The sequence below is a fragment of the Hipposideros armiger genome, unplaced genomic scaffold (genome assembly GCF_001890085.2).
Source record: "Hipposideros armiger isolate ML-2016 unplaced genomic scaffold, ASM189008v1 scaffold_236, whole genome shotgun sequence".
In the NCBI taxonomy this organism is placed as follows: Eukaryota; Metazoa; Chordata; class Mammalia; order Chiroptera; family Hipposideridae; genus Hipposideros; species Hipposideros armiger.
In genome coordinates, this window is record NW_017731586.1 from 853,606 (window position 1) to 878,017 (window position 24,412).

General features: G+C 38.0%; 1 protein-coding gene across 1 annotated transcript in view; it reads left to right on the forward strand.

Moving 5' to 3' along the window:
* The window catches only part of RELN (reelin), a 516,011-nt gene that overhangs the window by 464,554 nt on the left and 27,045 nt on the right, over positions 1-24,412 (forward strand). Inside the window, exons 45-51 of the mRNA XM_019655108.1 lie at positions 357-525; positions 11,689-11,829; positions 13,040-13,217; positions 14,663-14,856; positions 18,240-18,496; positions 21,744-21,898; positions 22,931-23,145. Of these exons, the coding sequence (XP_019510653.1) occupies positions 357-525; positions 11,689-11,829; positions 13,040-13,217; positions 14,663-14,856; positions 18,240-18,496; positions 21,744-21,898; positions 22,931-23,145 (1,309 nt within the window). The remainder of the gene's footprint in view (positions 1-356; positions 526-11,688; positions 11,830-13,039; positions 13,218-14,662; positions 14,857-18,239; positions 18,497-21,743; positions 21,899-22,930; positions 23,146-24,412) is intronic.

Here is a 24,412-nt window from a genome sequence, read left to right on the forward strand (position 1 = left end):
CATAAATATATATAAATTATAATTATTATGACTACTGCTTTAACTATATCAAGCAATAGTTTGTTACCGTCATTCTGAAAGTTTCTCCATAAGGAGTGATTCAGTAAAATGCATTTAGTTTCACTTGATTATATCCCCTTAAAAGAAAAAGTATTTCAATATGGAAAGTTAAAAATACTAACTAGTAATGTACAGAGGGAAAAAAATAAAACAACGAAACATCTCAAACTGGGAAACATATTATAAATACGGAGGAAAAATCAAATTGACATCTGCCTGAAATGAAGGCATAAGTAATTGTGGTTCCTGGGTCTGCTGACATGTATTGCTATTCAGAACAATGCTTCCTGTTTCAGCTATTGAACTGGAATACTCAGTGGATCTGGGATTATCGTGGCACCCGTTGGTAAGGGACTGTCTGCCCACCAATGTCGAATGCAGCCACTACCACCTGCAGCGGATCCTGGCGTCAGACACTTTCAACAAGTGGACCAGAATCACCCTGCCGCTCCCTCCTTATACGAGGTATGGACGCTTCGGCACATAGGGAACCAGAATGTGGTATGATCTGGCGTGGCAGATTTCAGCACAGCCCGTTTAAATGAGAGAGGTGAAATTTTGTTAGCTGTGGAGGGTGCTGCCATGCATGAATTATTAAGACGATCTTCATAAGTAAAATAGAAACCAGTTTCTGTGGTAACGTGGTTCTCTGTTTTCCCAAAACCCAGGCTGTTACTGATTTTTACCTCTAATTGAGAGAACGGCATATGCAAGCAAACAGTAGCTGGATCAGGGAGCTTCTCCAACTTAACTCACTATGCCAAGAACAAGTCTTAAATTGAAAACAGGCACATTGGATACAAAATAGATTGAAATGGAGTCTGTTTTCTGTCAGTCATATAATATAGCAGTGAATGGTGTCATGTAAATGGGGTATTTACTATCATAAATGTGTATTAAAATTAGTCTATTTTTGAAATTTTATGTTGAATAGTATCTTCAAAATTATCAACCCAGAGCATTCTTTCACGTGAAAAACAATTGCAAATGTTTCATTCATTGTGTCTATCAGAAATGATGGTGGCTTAATAAAATTGCCTGGTAAATGCTGGTGAAGAAGTTCAGTGTCCTTAATTATCTGTATGCTTGCACTCCTGATTGAGTAAAGCAGAGAATCCACCCTGCCTAGAGGATAGTGTTACACAACTCTCTTTTCACCATAGGAAGGTGCTAATCATAGGGAACTTTCAAAATTTGTATAGGAATTCTTGTTCCCTCCAAGAAAATAGTAATCACTTACTGCCCTTACGCAAGAAGCAAAGCTACCAATGTGGTGTGTGGAACAGGAGTTGTAGTGTGGGCTCGTTGTTGCTCTTTTCCTCCCCACAAATGAAGAATGGATAAATCTTCCTAGAAAATGACCATGGAATTCAACCATTCACCTAGGGCCTAACTTTCCTTGGGATTATCAAAACTGGGGTGGTTTCAGTTACTAACAGCCTAGGGCTGCTCTACAATTGCTGGCTCACAGGTACGAGACTATATTAACTGTCAGCAGAGTTGCCAAGTTTAAATGAGATACGTGAGATTTTGTTGCTCATTAAAGGTATCACCATGCATGAATTATTAAGGTGATCTTAATAAGTAAAATAGAAAGAAAAGAAAACCTCCATTAAGGCAGCAGTCTTTTAAGTCTTTAGGCTTTCTGTGAATTATTACCCAGCTACTTGGTAGCATTTTGCAAATAAACGACATTCTAAGATTTACTCCAGCTAGTCATTATCCCCTTGAGTCTTTTACTCAAGAAAAGTAATTATTCCTCATCTTTTAATCTATCTTTTAATTGTCTCTTACACATACCCACAAGAATTTTGACTCTTTCAAATGATATTTAAAGAATCTGATGAGCACTCGTTTTTCTCTTGCTATTGTATTGAAAATATGCTGTTTATTTATATACTGCCCTCAAACCTCACATTGTACAATGATTTTAAGGTCAACACTGTCTTATAACAAGACTCTTTGGATAATTCCAAAAGAAATGTGTATGGATGGAGCCCAAGTCAGACCCACTTCTTATCTGTCACGTGCCAAACATCATTAGAACAATGTGCCAGACTCAGAGCACTTTTTTGTAAACACAGGTTAACATATCTGTACTGTTCTCTTGTTTTGAATTGAACTTACTACTTAACATCTGCAAAGTGTTGAGACAGCAGTGTTAGTGTGTTGTCCACCAAGACAGAATTGAGAATTTTAGTTTGTAAATCTTCGCTATAAATAAACATGAAGCTGACAACTTAAAGCCATGTGCTGAGTAGGGGTTAAGAGTGGCTGTGACAATGTGCCAATTATAGGTCTCTCCACTCACTCACTCATCTCAGGCTAGGATCTCAGTCTTATTAGCACAGTGGTGGTAAGTCAACTGAGGTTGGTTGTCCACAAATTGACACCAAACTATTTACCAAACTGAAATGGCCAGTAGTCATCAGTACTGAGTATTCATCCATTCGGTCATTCATTAAACAGATATTTTTGAAGTGTTTAATTATGTGCTAGTTCCATGTGAGGGGCTGAACTTATTCCTGCCTCAAGGAGCTATTAGTCCAGTGGGAGGGAGAAATCACCAGTAATCACAGAAGTAAATATAAAATTCAGCTGTGGTAAGTGATGGAGGACAGTTGCATGATGCTAAGACATTGACCAAGCAGATTTGCCTTGGTTAAGGAAGACAAGGAATGCTTTCTTGAGAAAGGATCATTGAGATAAGATATGAAGGATGGATAGGCGTTAACTACAAGAAGATGTTCTATGCAAGGATAACAGCCTGTAGTAGGATGAAGCAGGATATTTGAGATAGTGTAGGAATGGATCAGACAGAGAAAGAGAGAGTGTGGAGTGAGGCGGGAAATGCTGTCAGATCATGAAGAGAATTGTATATTGTACTAAAGATTTGGGGATTTGTTATACGAGCAATGAAAAGCCTGCTAAAGTGCTTGCAAATAGGGAGACATGATTGGATTTGCATTCAGAAAAGCTTATTCTAACTGGAGAACAAATCGGGGAGGATAAGAGTAGATGTAAGAAGACTCTTAGGCAGTAAGAACTATTAGTTTGAACTAAGGTGCAGCAAACATGAAGAGAGTGGAGAAATTCAACAGGAATGGAGACCAGAAACTTGACTGAGCTGAATGATGAAATGGGCATGGAGGGTGAGGGGAAGGGCAATGCTGAAGATGACTCCCTGGTTTCTGAAATGCAGAGCTGAATGGATGCTGGTGCTTTTCTCTGGGAAGGGAACACTGAGACTAAACACAAGATACATCACACTCTGCTCCAGATGTTGTTAGATTAAAAGCTAAATCAATTGAGGTAGATGGAACCATAGTGTGCATTCCTCATATACATTGGTTAAGTTAGATCTTCCTATAAGTAAAAAAAATAATAATAATAAGTAAAAATGAATGGAAAGCATTATGCTTTAGTGGACCCTGTGAGCTTTTAAGTAAATCATTTCATGTCCCTAAGTGTCTTTCCCTATCTGAAAAATGAGATACTTTTACCATATAAAAATCGAATAAGTATGCATGGAAGTATTCAGAACATTGCAAACATTTATTAAAATGTAAATCGTTTTTACTTTTATAAGTTAACCACGTAATCACACTTGTTAACCAGAGCACAAGTTTACTATCAGACTTCAACTTCAGCCAGATGAAGAAGTCTTCCTAAATGAGCTTCATGAAAATGAGCCCATGGGGGAGGACGCTATATTAGTTTCCTGCCCTGGCGGAGGTTACGATATGATTGGAGAAATGAGAAGTATACCCAATAAACCACTTAAAAAGAATACATGCCGTATATAGTTTAGAGCTTCACTAAGGAATAGGCTACAAATGCGGTAGCTATTAAGAAACGATAGTGTTAAATGCCAGAGATGGAAAGGGTGTCATGGAAGAGATGGGCTCTGGCCTCAAAGGATGGCTAAGAATTAGGTGAATATAGAAAAGAACATTCTAAATCAGGGGAACAACGTGAACAGGGCACATGAGCCTGGCAGAAGCACAGGAGTTGCTGGTAAAACCAGAGGGCTCATATCTGGAAGCTCTGGAAAGTTGTTTGTTAGTAGAGTTGGTTTAACTTCTAGCAAGTGTGAAGCAAGGCAAAGGTGTTTATACTTATGGTAAAAATGAACTATGATGGGTTTTGAGCTGAGAATGGGTTTTGAGCCAAGAAAGAAATTGGGAGAACAGAGAGACCCAAGTAAAAGGAAAATGGCAAAGGCTTTGTAATAATGACTGGATGTGAAGTAACAAGGGTCAGGGATACAGATAACATGGAGTCAAAGAAGCAGATATTACAGGGCATTTCAAATAAAGAACTGATAACATTCAGTAACAACTTCTTCTTCATTGCACACATCAAGAGGTGACTCTAAATAGTCTGAAGCCTGAGAAAATGGTGAGAAGAAGTAGGGGGAGAGTTCAAGTTGATTCCAGGAGGGACAATATGGCAAATTTAATCGATTGGTGCTGAATTAAATACGATGGCTGGAAATACAAATGAAAACATCCATTTGACAGAGATCTGAAGATCAGAGACAAGGAAAGATAATAAACTCTGGAGGCATGAGCACTGAGGTGACAGGCAATGCTGTAAAATTGCATCCGCTCACCATACAAGTGCATTTAAAAAGAAAAGAAGGAATCCCTAAATTTAATAGCAGAATGAGTAGAAATGACTATTAAAGGAATCGGGAGGATGCAGTCAGGGAGGTCGAAGAAGAATCAGAATAACATGGTATCCAAAAGCCAAGTGAGAAGAGAGTATCAAGCAGGAAGAGATGGTCATAAGTGACAAAAGCTACAGAGAATCACAAAAAAAAAGAAAAAAAAAGAAGGTTCACAATAAATTTACTAGATTTTTTGTTTCAATAAGGAAAAAGTCTGTGACCTTCAAAAGAACAGTTTCGGTAAGATACTGGAAATACATGAAGCTTGTTTGGCCGCATGGGCTTAACCATTCTATTAGTACTCCATCTTTATTGCTTGCCTAAGAGATTTGGTCCTAGGAGAAATAGGAAGGGAGAATGCCAGGAGTTCATGAAAGAGGCTGAAAAAGAAAATAGGAAGATGCCAAAATCAATTTCATAGCCCCTAATCTGAATTTGCTGCCTCCTTTTTACTAACCCCACACTAAAAATAACAGGTGGCTCAAGTGGCATGGGTTCTTGAAATGCCACCTGAGAACCAGGGTGAGTCAGTGGAAGGGCAGGTAACTCAAATCCACTGAGAAGGGGGGTGAGGGGGAGCTGCATCTGGAAGGCTCAGGTGTGACTTGGCTATTTTAAGTCTCTCTCAGTTGAAGACGATCCTTTCCCTTCTGCTAACCCTAATGACCTAGCTGATGCCACAGTCTTCAAAGATTAACTACAACACTTTGGAAGCCAGGTGGTTGCAGCCACAGCACGGAAGCCGCTTAATGTTTGTAGGAAGTTTAAAGGAAAGGTGATAAGCACATGAAAGGGTGTGAAGATTGTGGAGCAATGGGGATGATGGAATGGGCGTGGTGGAAGCCAGAGGCTATAGCTTTTTGCAGGTAAACAAATTTAGGGAGGAAGGATATTTTTCAATGATATTTCCACCCACTGTAACTGCAGTCAAAGAAAAGATCTTATTCAAAGAAAATCAAATAACTAAGCACAATATTTGTTGAGTTCATCATGGACAAATAGTCAAGGGAATTACAAGTTTATTTTTTAAAGGAGAGATTCTTTAACCTTGCCCTGGTATTTATTTCTCTCCATTGTTACTTGCAACTTAACAGTATCTTTTGAAAGACTTTTTGGAAGCATTCATATTACTGAACATCTTGTTAAAATTTTTCAGTCAAATCAAGGAAGTCTTGAACTCCTCTTACATATCCATCTTTTCATGCATCATTATGATAGTTTGAGCACTGCTGCTATGACTTGACCAAATTTCTGCTGGTCTGTAAAGACTACAGAACACAAAATAATTTTGTGCAGTGTAAACCATGGTACCATTGATTTTCTCATACTGGATATACTATTATTTTGACATTCTGTTAAAACAAATTAAATCTATTTCCATTTCCACTATGACAGAGAATCAAACTATTTCCAGAAAGTCTGCATTTCCTCTAAGCTTTATCAGTTGTCGACCTTGTTGCCAAAATTTTATCAGAGAATTTTAGATTTGGCTGTACTTCATACATATTGCTATGTGTGGATTCTTAAGATTGTTTTAACAATTAAATGTAAGTAAGCCTCCATTTAGAATATATTTTGTTAGTTACAGGAAATTCCTTGTATTGAAGGTTAGGCGAGTGTATTTGATGCCCTTCGTGGACTGACTCAGAACACTGTAGTTTTTATTATCATTACTGATTATAATTATCAGCAAAAATGATAAAACCTTATTTTACAAAAAAAAAAAGGTAGCCATTTTCTTTTCTTGTAATCCCCAGGTGAAAATTTTACAGTGAGTCTGAAGACCACAGACTATTTTTGGCTCACATTTATCTATTTAAAATCCAAACATACAAAATTAAAGAGACTATTATACTATGCTTCTATATAATCATCACCCACTTTCAACAATTACCAGTTCATGACCAACCTTGTATCATCAATAGTACCACTTACTCCCAACCCATCTTATTTTGAATCAAATCCTAGATATCATATCATTTCAACTGCAAATATTTTAGTATATATCTCCAAAAAAGGACTTTTTTAAAAAACATAACTGTGATATCATTATCACACTTAAAGATTAATGATAATTTCTTATTCAATATTTACTCAGTATTCAGTATTCAAATGTCCCTGCTTGTCTCATGAAACATAGTTTTTTCAAATTTGGATACAATGTAATTGATTCACAAGTCTCCTGAGTCTCCTTTAACCTCAAAGGCCCCCCTGCCTGCCTGTTAAGATGAGGACTAAGATACAAGGAGGTTATTTGATTTTCCCCACAGACACACAGTCAGTGGCTGAACCAGGATTATACTAAAGTTCTCCATTTGTTCACTATCCAGGAAGGAAGACAGGCCATGTGGGGTAGCTTGTTTAAGTTCTTCTAATGCTAACTCTAATGTGCTTTCCATCCTTGCTCCAGAGAGATGTCATGAAGGATCTAGATCATCTTATAAAGTTCCTTACCTTTATCACATTTGTTTGGAGCCATAACCTGTAGTCCAGACACTTTCTCCTCCCATGCCAGTTTTCAGACCTCAGTGTATTTAGGAGAAAGGAAAATTAAATGACAGCATACATTCTTTCATGGTCAGATCAATGCTACCTAAAATTCTCAAAATGTTATAGTCATTTAGTGTCCTACAAATTCCTAGTGTTAATTATAATCACCAAGATAATTTTCTACCAAAGGATCGGAGATGCCCCCACTAGCAGCCAAATCTGTGGTCTTCCAGCCTCTACCTCCCATCCAAGACAACAGCTTTCTCAATAACATGTCTCCTTCAGCAGTGACGTGCTGTCAGGAGATGGGCTCTAGATTCCACTCTAAACTAAGAAGCTGTAGAAGCCTCCTCCTTGACTGGCAGTCCCAACACCTGTGAAATGAGTTGATTGTACAAAACAGTTTCTAAGAGTCATCCTCTCATTTACACCCCAAAGTGTGGCTTCCTTCTTTTTTTCATAGCCCTGTGTCTTCTTCATGAGGATATCCCCTAGAGAGGGGTCTTTATGTCCCTTGTCAGATGGCCAACCTTTTTGAGCCCTTCACCACAAGGAACTCTTTCACACTCCTGCCACCAACGTTCATGCTTCCTTTCTAGAGCCTGCTTTTTCTGTAACTCTTGTGTGTAGGTCATGGGCTGGACCTTCTGTTTACATGAGCTGACCTATGCTTCTGCCTGGGTATATTCCTGAGAGTGGATTTGCTGGGTTACATGGTAACTCCGTGTCCAACATTTTGAGAAACTGCCAGCAGCTACACCATTTTACATTCCCACCCACAGTATATTTGGGTTTTGATTTCTCCACATCCTTGCCAACACTTGTCATTGCCGTCTTTTCTATCATAGCCATCCTAGTGGGTATGACGTTGTATCTCATTGTGGTTTTGATTTGAATTTCTCTAATGACTAATGATGTTGAGCATCTTTTCATGCATTTGTCATTTATACATCTTCTTTGGAATAGTCTCCACTTTTGTCTAGCACAAAGAAATAAACTAATGGAGGAAACTTTTTGCCAAATAAAAAGGCAGAAATTTGGATAAGGCAAATGTAGGGCACGTTTTGAAATGGGACAGACATCGCAGAGCCTCTAACTCAACACAGAGAGCCAGGGGCTTCAGCGATGGCCCTTACTTGTAGAAGTCACGATCAATTGACACGTGTGTACATGCAGCCGCAGTACACGCAGCCTTCTGAAGATAAACAACTGTTCGTATTTAGGGGTTATGGTAGGTATAGGCTATTTTGTAGAGACTGAAATAGAGTTTTGAATGATTTACTGAATGAGAGTGCAGAGTAATAATGAACCAAGAGATCCTTGCCTCGTCTCAGTTTTATGAGTGAAACAGTGTGACTGAGAGCACTGGGCCTCAACTTCTTCTTGGTAGAGCGGGAGTGTTGGGCTGTTTTCTAGTCCTAAATTTTTTATGTATCCCTTTGAGAGTGAAGGCAACACCAGGCAAAAGTGAAACAGTTAAAAAATATATATATGTATGGTTTCTATCAAGATTTTTTTTTCTCCTCATAATGATGACAACAAGGACTTCCTAGACAGAGTTGTACCGACGAAAACAGCAGATACAGACTCGAAATGTGTATCTAAACCTATTAAAAGGTGTGGAGGCCGTTCGGGGAAAGGTTCCAGGGAGAGCAGTGATAGAAACTATTGACAGGGACATTTTTTAACCGCTTACCAATGGATATTTAATTATTAAACAACACTTAGGAGCATTTGCTATGCACTGTATATGGAGAGGAAATGATATAAATTCAGAAAAGAAGCAAGGGGAGACATTTCAAGGATATGGAAAAAGGAAAAATCTGTTCTGGGGCCATTTTCCTCCCAACTCCAAGAAGCAGAAGCTGGTAGTGGCCATCATTATAAGGAAGCTTCCAGATAAATGATGCACCTGCCGAGGGACTTCACCAAGATACTCATAGGTCATGGGAACACGATCTAATTAATTTTCACAACACCGTTGTGAGGTGGGAAGTAACATTTTCCTAGTTTTACAGATGGGGAAGTGTTAGCACATAAACATAACTGATTTGGCCCATTTACATAGTGAAGCTGTGACAGGTTTGGGAACAAGAAGTCCTGGCAATTCAACTTCCAGACTTGCAATTTTAATTTCTATTCCATTTCATCCCCTTAGTGAAAGTGTTTCCTTTTCTTATAAAACAATATTGGATAATGCATGTACTCCTGTTTTATGGGTATGTAATTACTAAGTATAGTTATTCGCAGATATATAAAATGATCACATTTGAGACAGGGCCTTAAAAAATCATCTAATTTAACCCCCTCATTATACCAGGGGTGCCAAAAAAATGTATACAAGTGGACACTTTGGTCAGCATTGCTCAAGCAGTAGTTTGCCGTAATCAGAAGTATCTGGACACTGATGGTAACCACTTTGAGCACCTCTTGTAATTGTAGAAGTCAAACGTGACTTGTCTCCCTCTTTTATTATCGGTATATATTGAGTATTACAATTTTTATACAGCTTTCCTTTCTTAAGATGTGTATACATTTTTGGCACCCTCTGTATATGTAAAATTACTCACCATGGACATAGAACTTACTAGTACCAGAGTACAGATCAGAGCCCTTATTTACATTTACTCTTTTTGGCCAACTCTAGTTTTAGTATGTTCTACACATGGTTTCCCACTGTTTCCTTTTCTGTGAAATGCCACGAAGTTGTGCTAACTGAAAATAGCATGATTAGAAGTCCCCGGGAAAGCTATCAACCCCAACAGTGCATCTGGCTCTTAAACCTTCTGTACAATCTCTGTGTTAAGTGGCTGCATGGACTGTGATTCAACCCAACTAATGATTAGAAAACCACCACCTGCTAAGCAGTCCATGCCACCTCCCAACTACCATCAAATCACTGCCCCCTTTTCAGCTGAACCCCAGCCCCTGCCTACCCACCCAGTAAGATGTCTCTTATTTGCTTCTTCCTGGATGTCTTTATTGCTGTTAATTTAATATTTTTTCAGCAAAAGTTTATGAAGCCTTTGTGGAAAAAATGTAATTTTTAAAGGGATGGGAAGGAAAATTTCTCTCTGAGGACCTGGCATTTCCCCCCTGAGACCTGAAGGACACACAGGAATTAACCAGGCAGAGAGAAGAAAAACACACAGGCAGAAGGTGGGGAAGAGTTTTGTGAGCTTTGGGAACTGAGAGAAGGAGCAGCGCCCCAGGAGTGAGTAGCTGGGATGAGGGAGGAGAAGAGAGGGCAGAGCCTCGTGGACCAAGGAGGAATTTGGGGTTGAAGTTAAATATGATAAGAAGTGATCAGAGGATATTAGGTAGACATATCTGTGCTCAGAGGAACATAGGACGGCTGGGGAGCAAAAAAGGGTTATGGGGAAGTCAGTTAGTACATAGATAATATTGAACTGAACTATTTATTTTCAGGGTGAAGATTTTAGTTCCGGTCTGTTTCTTTTCTATTATTTTCTAAACTTAATATAAATTTTTCAATTAGAAAATAGGAAATCCTTGCTGTTGTTTGGTCTTTTGTTCTGCCTAAAACAGATATCTCTCAGTCAAGTGATGAACAGTCTTTTAATGGCAAAAGTATATGAAGCCATAAAACAAAAAATTTGCTTTGGCTAATTATTTTTTCTATTAGTCTTTGAATGTTCAAACTCACTTGAGCCTCAGGCATTGTTTAGATTTTACTGCCATCTAGTGTCTCTAAGAACATAAGTTTGTGTTTCTGAACAAGATACTCCCCAAAACTGTACAAATGAGCAAATATATTTCTGCTTCTGGAATGGGAGAGTCTCTGTTTTGGTTTTATTTATATTGCATTTATATCAATATAAAAGAAGTCTAGTCTTATTTATAACCCTCTCTCTTTTCTTTGTCCAAGTAACTAGGGTTTCATTGATCCCTCTGATTTACACTCCTACTACCTTCTTAAGGCTTTCATTGTGAATTCCTCATGAGTGCTGTGTGAGGTGGACCCGTAGGCTTACTGCACAAGTGTCTGGCCTTAGGAAGCAAGTAGGAATTGAAAGTTTGCCCCTATCCTGCCTCCCAAGTCAAATGCAGAGGGGTTGTGGCTGCTCAAGGCATCCTTTCCTAATTTGCAAATATAAGTTAGCTGTGGCCCTGGTGTCACTCTACAATGACTCCCACACACAATTCAGGGCTCACTCTTCCCTAGGCTACTGGCTTCAGGATTACTTTTAGTTTCTGTTTTAGTCTGTTTTACAAGGCTCAGAAAGATCATTGGCCCAAAATATATTCTCAAGCTACTACAGTTTAGTTTGGTTTTGTTAATCAGATTTTTGCTTAGAATATTGCAATAACAAATGCTCTTTTCAGAATAGGAGTGGTAATGTTTGTGCATTTGTGTTACACTCCTCCATTCGCTTGTTCAGACATTCCAGAACACATCTTCTTTTTCACCACATCCTTCATTATAATTCTCTTTTCCTTCGAAGGTCCCAAGCCACGCGTTTCCGTTGGCACCAACCAGCTCCTTTTGACAAGCAGCAGACATGGGCAATAGATAATGTCTACATCGGGGATGGCTGCATAGACATGTGCAGTGGCCATGGAAGGTGCATCCGAGGAAACTGTGTGTACGTAGATTTGTTTTCTTCCCTGTGTAGAAAATTCCTGACTCACATTCCAGCCAGAAGATTTTTCTGAAACTGGTGTTTGAATCACTCCCAAGCTACTTGAAGTTACATATTTTTCCTAAAATCTGATACCTAGCCAACTATGGAGTTGATGGCTATTGTATCTTCATTCTTGCTTAGAGATTAGGAACTGAGCAATAGCTGTCTTGTCAGGAGAAGGCTGAATTATAACTGACTGTATTTTGTTTCCCTCTGTGTTCCTGTAGTAACCAGAGCCTTGAAAAAAATATTAGGAGAGGTTCAGGAGTTTAGTGGGTTCTGACCAAAAATAATGCATCATAAGCATTTTTCTCACTTAGGTCTGAATATACGCTATGCATTACTTGTACTTTACTTGTTATTCCTGTGTTGTTTACACAAGAAACTATATAAATGCCTGATCAATTATCAGGCATATTGATGGAGATGCCTAAGTGTTTTACTCTTAGAAAGCCTTGGCATCTTTGGAAAGCTCTAAATAATGGGTGTGTGTGTGTGTGTGTGTGTGTGTTGTATACTACAGGCTGTTTGATGAGGTCCTATGAATGAAGATGCTGATAGAGAATTCATAGTCCCTTCTTCACTAATGTCCAAATACCTGGAAAATCTTGCCTTTGATTACTAATTCTAGCCTATATCCACAATGACCTCTGATACCACTGAGCCTCCCAGTTCTATGTTCATATTTCCTCCCACATTGAATAGGGAAGTCAGTGCTTTGGTCAAAGATAGAGGATGCCATCCCAAGTACCTTCTGCTGTTTGGAACATGGCCTCTTAGATTCCCAGTTGGCCCAAAGCCTCTATTAAAAAGACCAGTTTTGTAAATCACTACGGCCAACCAATTTAGGTTGGCAACTGCAATTGTTTATCAGCCATCCAGAGCTGTGTCATGTAGAGACAGGTCTTCTGTAAATTTTTAAAAGTTGCTTCTTGCTCTCTGACTGTTAAGTTCACATCACTACTTTAGGACAGCCTAGAGACAGTTAATTCACAGCTTACTTCTAACTAAAGCACTGTTAAGAGCGCAGATGAATTCTGACAAGATCTGTGAGGATAAGTAACCTTTTATCATCATGGGCTGGGAAAAAGAGTGGCCTCACTAGTTTGAGAACACCCTTGTGGAGATGTTGTTTGATGCTGACTTTTCCTGTCTCTTTCTCCACAACCAGCTGTGATGAGCAGTGGGGTGGCCTATACTGTGACGAGCCCGAGACCTCTCTTCCAACCCAACTCAAAGACAACTTCAATCGAGCTCCATCCAACCAGAACTGGCTGACTGTGAATGGAGGGAAATTAAGTACTGTGTGTGGAGCTGTGGCTTCAGGAATGGCTCTCCATTTCAGCGGGGTGAGTGTTCGGCTGCTGGTTATTCATTTCTGCGTCCTCTGAGTTGCCCCCAAATACTTGAGACTGTTTTGAAGTTTAATTGGCAGATCAAGTAGCAGAATTAGACACCCTAAGCGCACAACCCTGACCTGAAAACTTTCAACTTTATACATATCAGAAAATACTAATTATTTCCAATATTGTCCTATCGCAAATCAGTTGAGACAATTTAATTTTACAGGGTAGTGTCAGCACAAGGCATATTTAAGTCCACATTTAAAAAGGACTTCAAAGAATTCCATCCTGGGAGAGAGTGGTTTCACAGTGTGTGAGGGTCTTCCATCTGGATGATGCTCTAATTGAAAACTCTTGAGCTTGCAACAGATTTTAGATTTAAGGAAGGAGCCGAAAATCTGGAAAATGAGCTTCAATGTTTCCTGAATTTATAATAACAATCCTTTCTGTAAATTATCCAAGAAAGAATAATTGTCAGTAACTACTAGGTACTGTATTTATAGCAGATTATTTTATGAATGACAGCAGCAATGTTAGAAAATTTCTTTCAGAAATTTTATACTCATTCTGCATTGCTGCCAAAGATGACTTGTTTAAAAATGGAATTTCTCCAATACCATAATTAAATGCCCATCATAGGCAATTTAATTTTTTAAAATTACAAATTCATTCTCAATTCTTTATTTTCCTACCATGCCCTACCTTAGAGTTTACATTTGTGCCAGTGAAGTATATCATTTATAGTCAGTGTTTTAGACTCAAAAGTAGCAAGAGGACATACAGCATATAGGATTTTTGTCATCACCAGTACTGACTAGGAATGCAGTGTTTGTCTACAATACTCTCCCAGCTTAGGTGGAGGCCTAGTTTTCCCATATGTTCAACTAAGAAATATCTACCTGCCTACATTAATGAGTTAATATAGATGACATTAAAATCAGCTATAAACATTTAAATAAACAGCATTACAACTATTATCTCCAATTATAATTAAAGTATATGGAAATTTTTAGAAATTCATTTTTAAATTTTATATTAAAATAGTCATGTCAACATACTATTTTATTAATAGCTGATGCCTTTTTAAAAATCAAATAAATGTCTATAAATAACTGGAAATTGTTTAATAAAAACATACGACAGTTACCTTAATTCCACTCTCATCTTGCTCGTAAGAAAATAGAAGAGAATCTTCTTAGACACATTGCCTTTTGTAAGTAAGTTTTAATACTTAAATTTTAAAGTTTAGCACATATTTGCTAAGTACCTGCTGTGTGCTAGAGGCCATGCTAGGAGCTAGAGTAACAGGACAGATGATAAAATCAGTATTACAATACCGTGTGACTCGTATTACAAAAGAAAAATAAAAAGGATGGAAGCCAGAGAAAACCTACAACCTGCCATCACAATTCCTTACCACTGTTCTGTTGCCTTGTGCTTCTTCTCCTCAGGGTTGCAGCCGACTGTTAATCACTGTAGATCTAAACCTCACGAATGCCGAGTTTATCCAATTTTACTTCATGTATGGATGCCTGATTACACCAAACAACCGTAACCAAGGTGTTCTCTTGGAATATTCTATCAATGGAGGCATTACCTGGAACCTGCTAATGGAAATTTTCTATGACCAGTACAGTAAACCTGGGTTTGTATTCTATTTTCTCTCCAATAACTAGTTTGATTAACAAAGCTCCTTGGTGAGGCCTGCCAGTAATCAATCACAGGGACCAAAGGGGACCTCGGCCTTCCTCATCAGTAGACGAAACCTCTGAGACCAACATGAAGATAAGGTTTTTGAGGTGGATAAACAGCTAGTTTGGGTTTTTATTTTAAAACCAACTAGTTTTTGAATCTCAGAATAAGATAAAATATGCTATTACAATGCCAATAATGAATAGACCCAGTACGGAAACATATAATTTCATAAGAATGTGATAATTAAGTTCAACAACATTTTGGGGAAATGGAAACAGAAAAATTAATTAATTAAATAGTGCTCACTCCATTTTAGATAATTGGGGGCTAGAAAACAAACACAATAAAGTGTAAGTGTCCTTAAGAAACCTAAAGTCCAGTTATAAATTCCTTATTAAAAAGCCCTGATAAATACAGTGTGGGGGTCATTTTTTAAAAATGTATTCTTAAAGGGCAAAAAGCAATCCATGTGACCAAGTAAAACAGTCCAAAAGGTTGTTAAAAAAAGGAAAAGAGCATATGTATTGGAGTAGAAGGATAATAAGACGAGGAGGGTAAGACAAGAGAAGGAGAAAAGGAGAAGGGAGGAGGAGAGAGCAGAGCGGGGGTGAATATGGCCCAATCACGAGTAAGTAAAAGCACAAAAAGCAAAACCAAACAAAACAAAAACACGGATGATCCCTCAGTACATGGCAAACCAGGAGCAGGCTAAAAGTTAGGGTAAAAGAAAAACAATTAAAGAATCTTGTAAACGATCATTTAAATTCAGTGTATCAGTTAAGAATAGGTTCACCTCCACTGCGCTGTACACCTGAAGCTGGCATTGAATAATATTATATGTTAACTATAATTTAATATATATATATATAGTCACGGGACGTGGAGTAGAGTGTGGGGAGTGGAGTCAATGGAATTGTAATAGAGATGTGTGATATGGGAGGGGAGTGGATTGCGGAAGGGGGTTGTCACTTTGTGAGGGATGAAAAGCATAACTATTGCATTGTTTTGTACACCTGAAACTAATGAAAAAAGAAGAATAGGTTCATCTGTAACAGAACACCCAAAATAACTTAAACAAAAGGGGTTTCTTCCTCTCTTATGTAAATTAGACCCAAAAGAAAATAGCCCAGGGCTGCTGTAATGGGTCCTCAAGTCCCAGAGACCCGGGTTCCTTCTACCTTGAACTTCTGCCACACTCAACACGTGACTCCCCTCTCATGGTCGGAAAGGGCGGCTCTACCTCCTCCACATTCCAGCCAATGGGAAGGAGGAGGGGCAAGAAGGCTGTACTGTCTCTCTTGAAGACACTTCCTGACAGTTGCCCATACTTTCATTCCCAGTCCAGTAGCCAGAACTTAGTCACAGAGACACACCCAGATGCAAGGGAGTCTGGACACATTTTATTCTGGGTGACTGTTTACTTCGCTAAAAAGATCGACTCCTGTTATAAAGGAAGAAGGGGAAAGTGGCAATTGAGGAAATGCCAGCAATCTCTGCCACAAGCAAAGGTTTTAAATCCTGCACTTGCATGACAGTTGGACACAAATCAAGGGATCCCATAAAATCTAAGTGGTACACAGTGTAATCATGCCAAAAATGTGCTCATCTATTCGTGGGAGATAATAGACAGGCCAAGGAAACCATTTTCTTGGTCTTTATGGAGGAAGTGATAAAGACTCTCAAGTGTTAGTTCCCGAACACGTAAACAGCATAATATACAGGGAGAGAAGAGTTATGTTTCTGTAGGGTGAAAGCAGAACTCTAATCTACTTTACTTTTCTGAAGGAGAAACAAATTGACCAAGGTAAGAACAGTGGTCATAATTTATTTAAACTTTCAGCAGCCTTAAATAAATTTGCAAACTCCAAAGGTTTTCAAAATGTGGTTAAGGATTTATCAGTGAAAGGAAACTAATTTAGAAACAGGAAAGAACAATAAAGGTAAAAGATCACTACTCTGGGTAAAGAAGTGTGATTGTGCATTTCTTCAGGAACAAGTTTCTGACATTGTTTAATACATTTTAAGATGCTAATTAAACATATTAACTCAAGGGAGATAAACTACAGAAAGATCTTACAAGGTGAGCATACAAAAAGAGGGTGGGGAGGGGCACAGATGATCTTCAAAATAGAGATGCATGAGGAAATGAACTTTGGAAAAGATTATTTGCCTATAAGACCAATGGTTTCCAAACTGCCAGTAACTACACAGGTAAGATGTAGTCACAATGCCCAGTTTCCTTCTCTAAGATCAAGATCCATTAAGCTGTCATGGCCCAAAGGCTATACAAAATCATGGACATAATAAAAAAAAAGAAGAATATTTAAAATCTAGGTACTGGAAATCCAACTAAAAGCATCCTAGCTTTAAATGGATCTTGATTGATCCCCATCTGGAATACTGCCTACTAATCTGATCACTACCTCAAGAAAGATAGAAAAGAGAAAAGAAGAGAACATAAAACCAACAAGGGGCTACTGTGTAAACAAAACTTAAATAACAAAACCTCCTGGATGTGAAAGACAAAAACTAAAGGGGTTATCAGCGAGCGAAGCCCTCAGCTTAACGGTTCTTCACAGGATGAACTTGGGCTTGGTGGCCCTGTCTGTACTCACTAATACTAAGATTAACAGTTAACAGTAATGGGAAGTAAATTAGCATGGATAAAAAGATGGGACATCATGCAGAAGGGAGTAAACCTCAGGAAATTATTTTCCCCAATAGACTTTATGAGTTGTGAATAGGAGTTTGAAAGGGTTTGGTATATTCCTGGGGCTTCAATGCATAATTGTGATTAAGGGGTATTTGAGACCCTATTTCTAGCTGGTTAAGGTTCATGCTGGAGCGTAGAGCCATGCTTTAACATGTCTGTCCTTGATGACTGAGTCAGGGATGACAGCTGGGCTTGTTAGCCCATGGTTCTCACTCAGCATTTCTTAGTATAATGTTTTGCAGGCACTCATGGGAGTAGAATGAAATCAAGGAGCCCAAAGAAGCAAACAGATGAAATTCACCCCAGGGTGACAGAACCAAGTCAGTTGTGCATGTACTCTGGGCCTACAGATGTGGAGGGGCCCAGGCAAGCAGAAAATCGTGGCGCCCTCTAAGGCCTGTCCAAGGACAGATGGAGGAAGTCGGTAGTTCCAATTTGTTTACATTCAGTTTCCCTCATTTAGTGACTCCAGAGACTTCATAAAATCAAGCCAGTTCATTATGTTTTAAAAATCATGTTAGCCAATGTCCTCTCCTCACCCACCAGGTGACATGGTTGTAAATCTTACTCAGGAGAGTTTGACGAGACTCTTTCCCCACCCCCACCATATTTTCTAATAGATTCGTGAATATCCTCCTTCCTCCTGATGCCAAAGAGATAGCTACTCGCTTCCGCTGGTGGCAGCCTAGACACGACGGCCTGGATCAGAACGACTGGGCCATCGACAATGTCCTTATCTCAGGCTCTGCTGACCAGCGGACCGTCATGCTAGACACGTTCAGCGCTGCCCCTGTCCCCCAGCACGAGCGCTCCCCAGCCGACGCCGGCCCTGTCGGCAGAATCGCTTTTGACATGTTTATGGAGGACAAAACTGCAGGTAAATTTTTCTCTCATGCTAAATAAAAATCCAGGGGAAATGCGGTTTGGATTTGGGTCTTTTCAAAACAGGGGTACGTGAAACCTTTTACAGATGCTCAAATGGCATAGGAACAGGGAAAGGATGTCACCTTTTTGTTTCTCTCAACCTCACTGGTTTCCGTTATAGCTAAATTTTTCCTTGCATGCAAGCCATCAAGTATATTTTGATAAATAACATTTTATGATTTTGTTAACAGGGAATTTTCTTTTTTTCTTGGAAAATTTTCGTTTCTGTTTCCTATTTTCTACTTTGGGTGGAAAGCCCACATTTCCTGGTCACTTTTTTAAATATCCAGAGACAAGTGTTTTGTGTTGCTATGTGCATTTGTGATGGCATTTCATGTTTCAGAGAGCGTCCAAGGTATCGCTTGTTACTCTTCATTCTCAGTAGGAGTAGCTCAATGATCCTGGAACTAGCAAGGATCTCTTCATGCTATTCTTATTTTCAATGTCTTGTTTTCTTTTCATTCCATGACGCTATTTTGGTTAGCTTTTTTTAAAGTCGTGTCTTATATTAAGTATGTAGCTATGTGTGCCACATCTGTGTTTATACTACATAAAACATGGTATTTTCAGGGCAAGTAGTGGTGTTTAATTATACACCTCACCAACACTGCCAAGTGTTATCCAAACAGTGAAAATAGATATAACCATAGACTCCTCACACGGTGAGGCTGTGTCACATGTAAGTTAGCCCTAGCATCTTGCGGAGAATGGTAGATGTATTAGACAATAATACGACTGAGAAGAACCTTCCAGAGGAATGAAGCCTATGCTGAAAAAATTTAAAATGTGAGGAATTTTAGTAATTTAGAATACTTCGTTATTAATGTTTTATTTTAAAAGTAATAATAAATGTTTAGAGTGGGAAATTGAGAAAATATAGAAAATCATGAGGATGAAAATAAAAATCACCCAGAGGGTAACCATGATCAATATTTGGGTATTTTTCCTAAAGTCTTTTTTTCTATGCCCTTATATATAAAAACTTTTTACAAAATTATAATGCTAAATTATACATAATTTGTAGGCTTTTTTTTATTTAGAATTAAATCCTGATCACTTCCCCATGTCCTTAAGTATCTTGAAAATGTAATTTTAATAGCTGTTTGATATTTCATCTTAACTTTTTTACCATTTTGACATTTTTGAATACTTAGATTAATAGTCTCATTCATTCATTAGTGTATCGTGGCACAGTGGTACAAGCACAAATATTTCATAAAAATTACCTTTCTAAATAGGAAAAGCTTACAGTGTCCTCACCACTACCAAGTAGTCTTATTCTCTTAAGAAAATTATTAAGAAGATTTATTTACATAGATCTGGTTCAGAACTTTGCTAAATTATTCATTTATTTTTTTCCTGTGTAATGGTTTACATAGTGAGCTTACAATCAGAGAATAATTTAAATACTGCTTCTATATGAATAAAAACAAATACAGATTATTTTTTCAAGTACCTAAAATATTGATTTTTACTTTAGGCAGAGTTGGTGATGTACAATTGAAGGAACACATTTTCTGTCTCCTGCCTATCTTGCAAAAATTGTATTCCTAGAAACTGTAATATCTACTTACAGAAGTAGTTAGTGATATTGCAAAAGCAACTGATGAATTAGTTTATTAATATAAGCCCTCTTTCATCAGGATTGCAGAGTTCTAGTATAAAATAAAATGTGTGCCCCAGAATAGACTGGCTGAGGGCATTCTTACTGGAATCAAATTTCTGGGCACTTTGACTATTGAGTCCTACATCTGTGGTGTAGGATTAAATGTTGCTCCAAATCCCATGGAATGAAAACTAACAGATAATGGCATTGGAGTAGCCATTTGAATCCCAGAGATAAACTGCTTGTTCTACAGGTATATATCATCTCACTCAAAATCAAAGGTCACAACACAGATGAAGGCTAAATTCCAGTTAAATCGTTTGGTCTCTTCTCCAAATTCTCTGAGGCCATGCACCCTCTGAGGCTTGCACAGTGGCCCAAGTGTCATGTTGTACCCATTCGTTCATCTCCACTGTAAATGCTGGAGCTAACTAGCAAACTTTCAAAGAAAAATTGAACTATAATATCAAATTATATCATGAATTAGATGCTTAATTTCTAACCTTTAATTTATGTTTATGTTTATGTTTATGGATATGTTTAATTTCTAACCTTTCTGGGATCAAATCATGATGTTAAAAACACTTCTTCCAGAAGAGTAAGGGAATTTCGAGGCATGTGTGTGTGTGTGTGTGTGTGTGTGTGTGTGTGTGTGTGAGAGAGAGAGAGAGAGAGAGAGAGAGAGAGAGAGAGAGATGTACTCTGCACTAATCAAGTCATAATCTTGCTGCTGAAGTTGTCTTTAGACTCTTACCAGCTTTTTTTATATCACGTCATTGAAGTATAATTTACATACAAAAATCTGTAGATATTTAATGTGTACAACTTGATAAATTTGCAGATAAGTGTACACCCATGAAACAAACCATCACTACAATAAAGGCCATAAATTTATCAATCACCTCCAAAACTTTTCTCCCACATCCCCTCCCTTTTGTTAATATGGGTAAGAGCACTTAATATAAGAACTACTCTCAGCAAATTTTAAGTACACAATACAGTATTGCTTACTGTAGGCCCTATGTTGTGCAGTAGATCTCCAAAACTTATTTGTCTTGCATCACTGAAACTTTGTACCCTTTGACTGACATTTCTCCATTTCCCTCTCCCCGCAGCTGCTAGTAACCACTATTCAACTCTCTGGTTCTATGAGTTTGACTATTACAAGTTTTTTAATTACCTAGATGGCACTATCAGAATTTAAAAGTAGAAATAGCTAACACATTTCCCTATTATGTTAGTAAAAATTATTTCTCCTTGTTTAGATCCTGCCTAAAAGTTAAATATCTCTCAGAAAAAAAAATTAGATATATTTCCCTTTGATTTTCATTTAAAACACATACAATATACTTTTTTTTCCAAATGTAGACTTACTAATGTCAGATAGTAGGTATAACTCGACCTCCCGGTATCCATGTTCTTAAAATGATGTGCTTACATTAGCGTTTTGTCTGTGGATTGTATATTATATATATATATATATATATATATATATATATATATATGAGATATATTAATTTTTGATCTTCCTTAAAGTAAAAATTTTGCTTCAAGTATTTTTGTCATAAAATTTTTGTGTTTTAACTTTTTTAAGTGAATGAGCATTGGCTATTCCATGATGATTGTACAGTGGAAAGATTCTGTGACTCCCCTGATGGTGTCATGATTTGTGGCAGTCATGACGGAAGAGAAGTGTATGCAGTGACCCACGACCTAACTCCCACTGAAGGCTGGATCATGCAATTCAAGGTGAAAATATTATAGTCTTGTTATGTAAATAACCATATACTAGCAATATAAAAATGAAAAAAAAATTGTAGAGACAAAGATCATCTACTATGTTATTGACTTCATATACTTTGAAAAATAAAATTTAATATTAAAGTAACATAGAACTCAACTATATATAACTTAATGATTTAAGGTATTTTATTTCTTAACTATTTCAAGATAAACCTTTCATAAGATTAAATGTGTTTCTGCTCAGGATTAAACAGTGATTTAATTATTGATAAATATTGATAATAGAAATGTAAGATACTGATTCCAGTTCCCTGAGTTCAAACATATATGGATGGCTTAGGCAATTTTTTCGTTTAAAAGATTAAAGCTATAATGGTTATATCTACTTTTTTTATAAGAGCATTTTGATGTTTCTGAAGGAAGAAAATTATGTAAAATAAAGGCATAATTAACATCAATGTCAACATCAATTTTGGCCAAAATTTTATTCTGTCTACCTCAGTCCCAGTATATTAGCAACAAATGTCAAATTATGGCTGTCTCCATCAGCATAGGGTGTTTTGCCTTATGACAAGTACCTTCTTTTATCACTTCATTGCATCTTACTTGTAGTTGAAAGTGATTTATTGAGAGTCATAAATTGTAGGACAAAATAATAAACTTGGTGAAGCTGTTAGCAATCCTTCTTGGTCAAACATTCTGCCAAATAGAAGTGCCAGACCATTAGCACAACAAGCAACAATTTGTAAAAGAGGGCCCAGGCCTTCCAAGGCAGTCAGCCAGCCATGGCAGACACACAGATTTCAGCTTCTCTCCAAACTCCCAGCACAATATATTTGGCACTTTCTATAATTTGTCACCTTGGGCAACCATGTCAACTCCCCCATCCATCAGCAGAACAAATAATGAACCTGAAAATACAGGATGGAAGTGGTGTAGTGTTCCAATGATCAGCAACTTTCTTGTTGCCAAGTCCTGAAAGCAAAAATATGTAATATGGGTTTAATATCTTAACAATCTTGCCTCTCTGTTTATTAGATCTCTGTTGGATGTAAAGTGTCTGAAAAAGTTGCCCAGAATCAAATTCATGTGCAGTATTCTACTGATTTTGGTGTGAGCTGGAATTACCTGGTCCCTCAGTGTTTACCTGCAGACCCAAAATGCTCTGGAAGTGTTTCTCAGCCATCTGTATTCTTTCCAACTAAAGGATGGAAAAGGATCACCTACACACTCCCTGAAAGTTTAGTGGGAAAGTAAGTAGAAAATTGAAAGAAAGCCTGGTTCCAAGCATCCAGAAGTAGATTAGGGACACTGTTGTTGAGCCTGAAATTCTGTCTAGTTCTAGGTAAAATGTACTCTTCCTCCCCAACTCTAAAGGTTCTCTAAATGACGACCTCCATGCTGTGCTAACTCACAGGAAACCTCAGGTTGTAATTCTCAGACTTGTCAAGATGGGCCTTTGCAGGCCCTTTCATGTTCCACACCTCAATATCTGCAAATCGGGACAGAGCAATAGTGATGGCCTTGGAGCCAGATGAAAAGGTGTATGTTACCTTGTGGACCTTGTAGACTGCAGTCCACCGTGTATCATATGCTTTCCACATTACTGCCTTGTCAATCCATGATAGAAGGCACCAGGAGCAAATCCTAATTCATCATGCTGTTCATACAAATCGTAACTCTTCATGCTGTTTGTACAATTGTGGTTTGTAGGTTTCGTTTTTCTCTGATCAAATCATTATGTTCTGCACCTGCAGTGAAAAGTAATTAGCCTGGAGCAGTGGCACCAAGACGTTTACACTGTTCTCTGAAAAGTCTGTTCATAAGTTAATTTAAGACAATTCCAAAAGATTTTTCTTCGACTATAAAATTAGGAAAAAAAGATACATTAAAGAAAATGATAGGTGAACCTCCACCGTATGAATCCCAGAATGTGGCTAAATGAAAACCTCCTTGTAAAATAGAATGATGATACGTGACCAGAGCACGTAGAGCCTGTGAGTAAGGTCCTTACCACACACAGCTTTTCCAGTGTCCCATAGGTATCATTTACTACATAACCACTCACAGTTTTCTGGAACAAATCTAAAGGGCTTAGTTAGTTGACATGCAAGGACTCTAAATTAGGATGTTTTCAGTTGCAGGTAACAGAAAACCCAATTCAAAATGGCTCAGTTAAAAACGAAATGTATTGGGCTGGCCGAATGGCTCAGTTGGTTAAGAGCTCGCTCAAGGGTTTGAGCTCTGAGCAACAGCAGTTTGAGTCCAGCCTGAGCTGAGCTGCCACTGAGCTGCCAACAGGTGGCAGGATGGCTCAGCTAAAAAAAAAAAAAAAAAGAAAAGAAATGTATCATATCTATAATGAAAAAAATCCAAAGATAAGGGGACTCTAGGATTAGTTGATTCACAAGCTCAACAAGGCCTTCAGGACATTGTTATTTCTTACTCTCTTACTCTTACCCTTTGTTCCACTGTCCACACACTAGCCACACTCAGCCTTCGGGCTGGTTCTCCTCATGA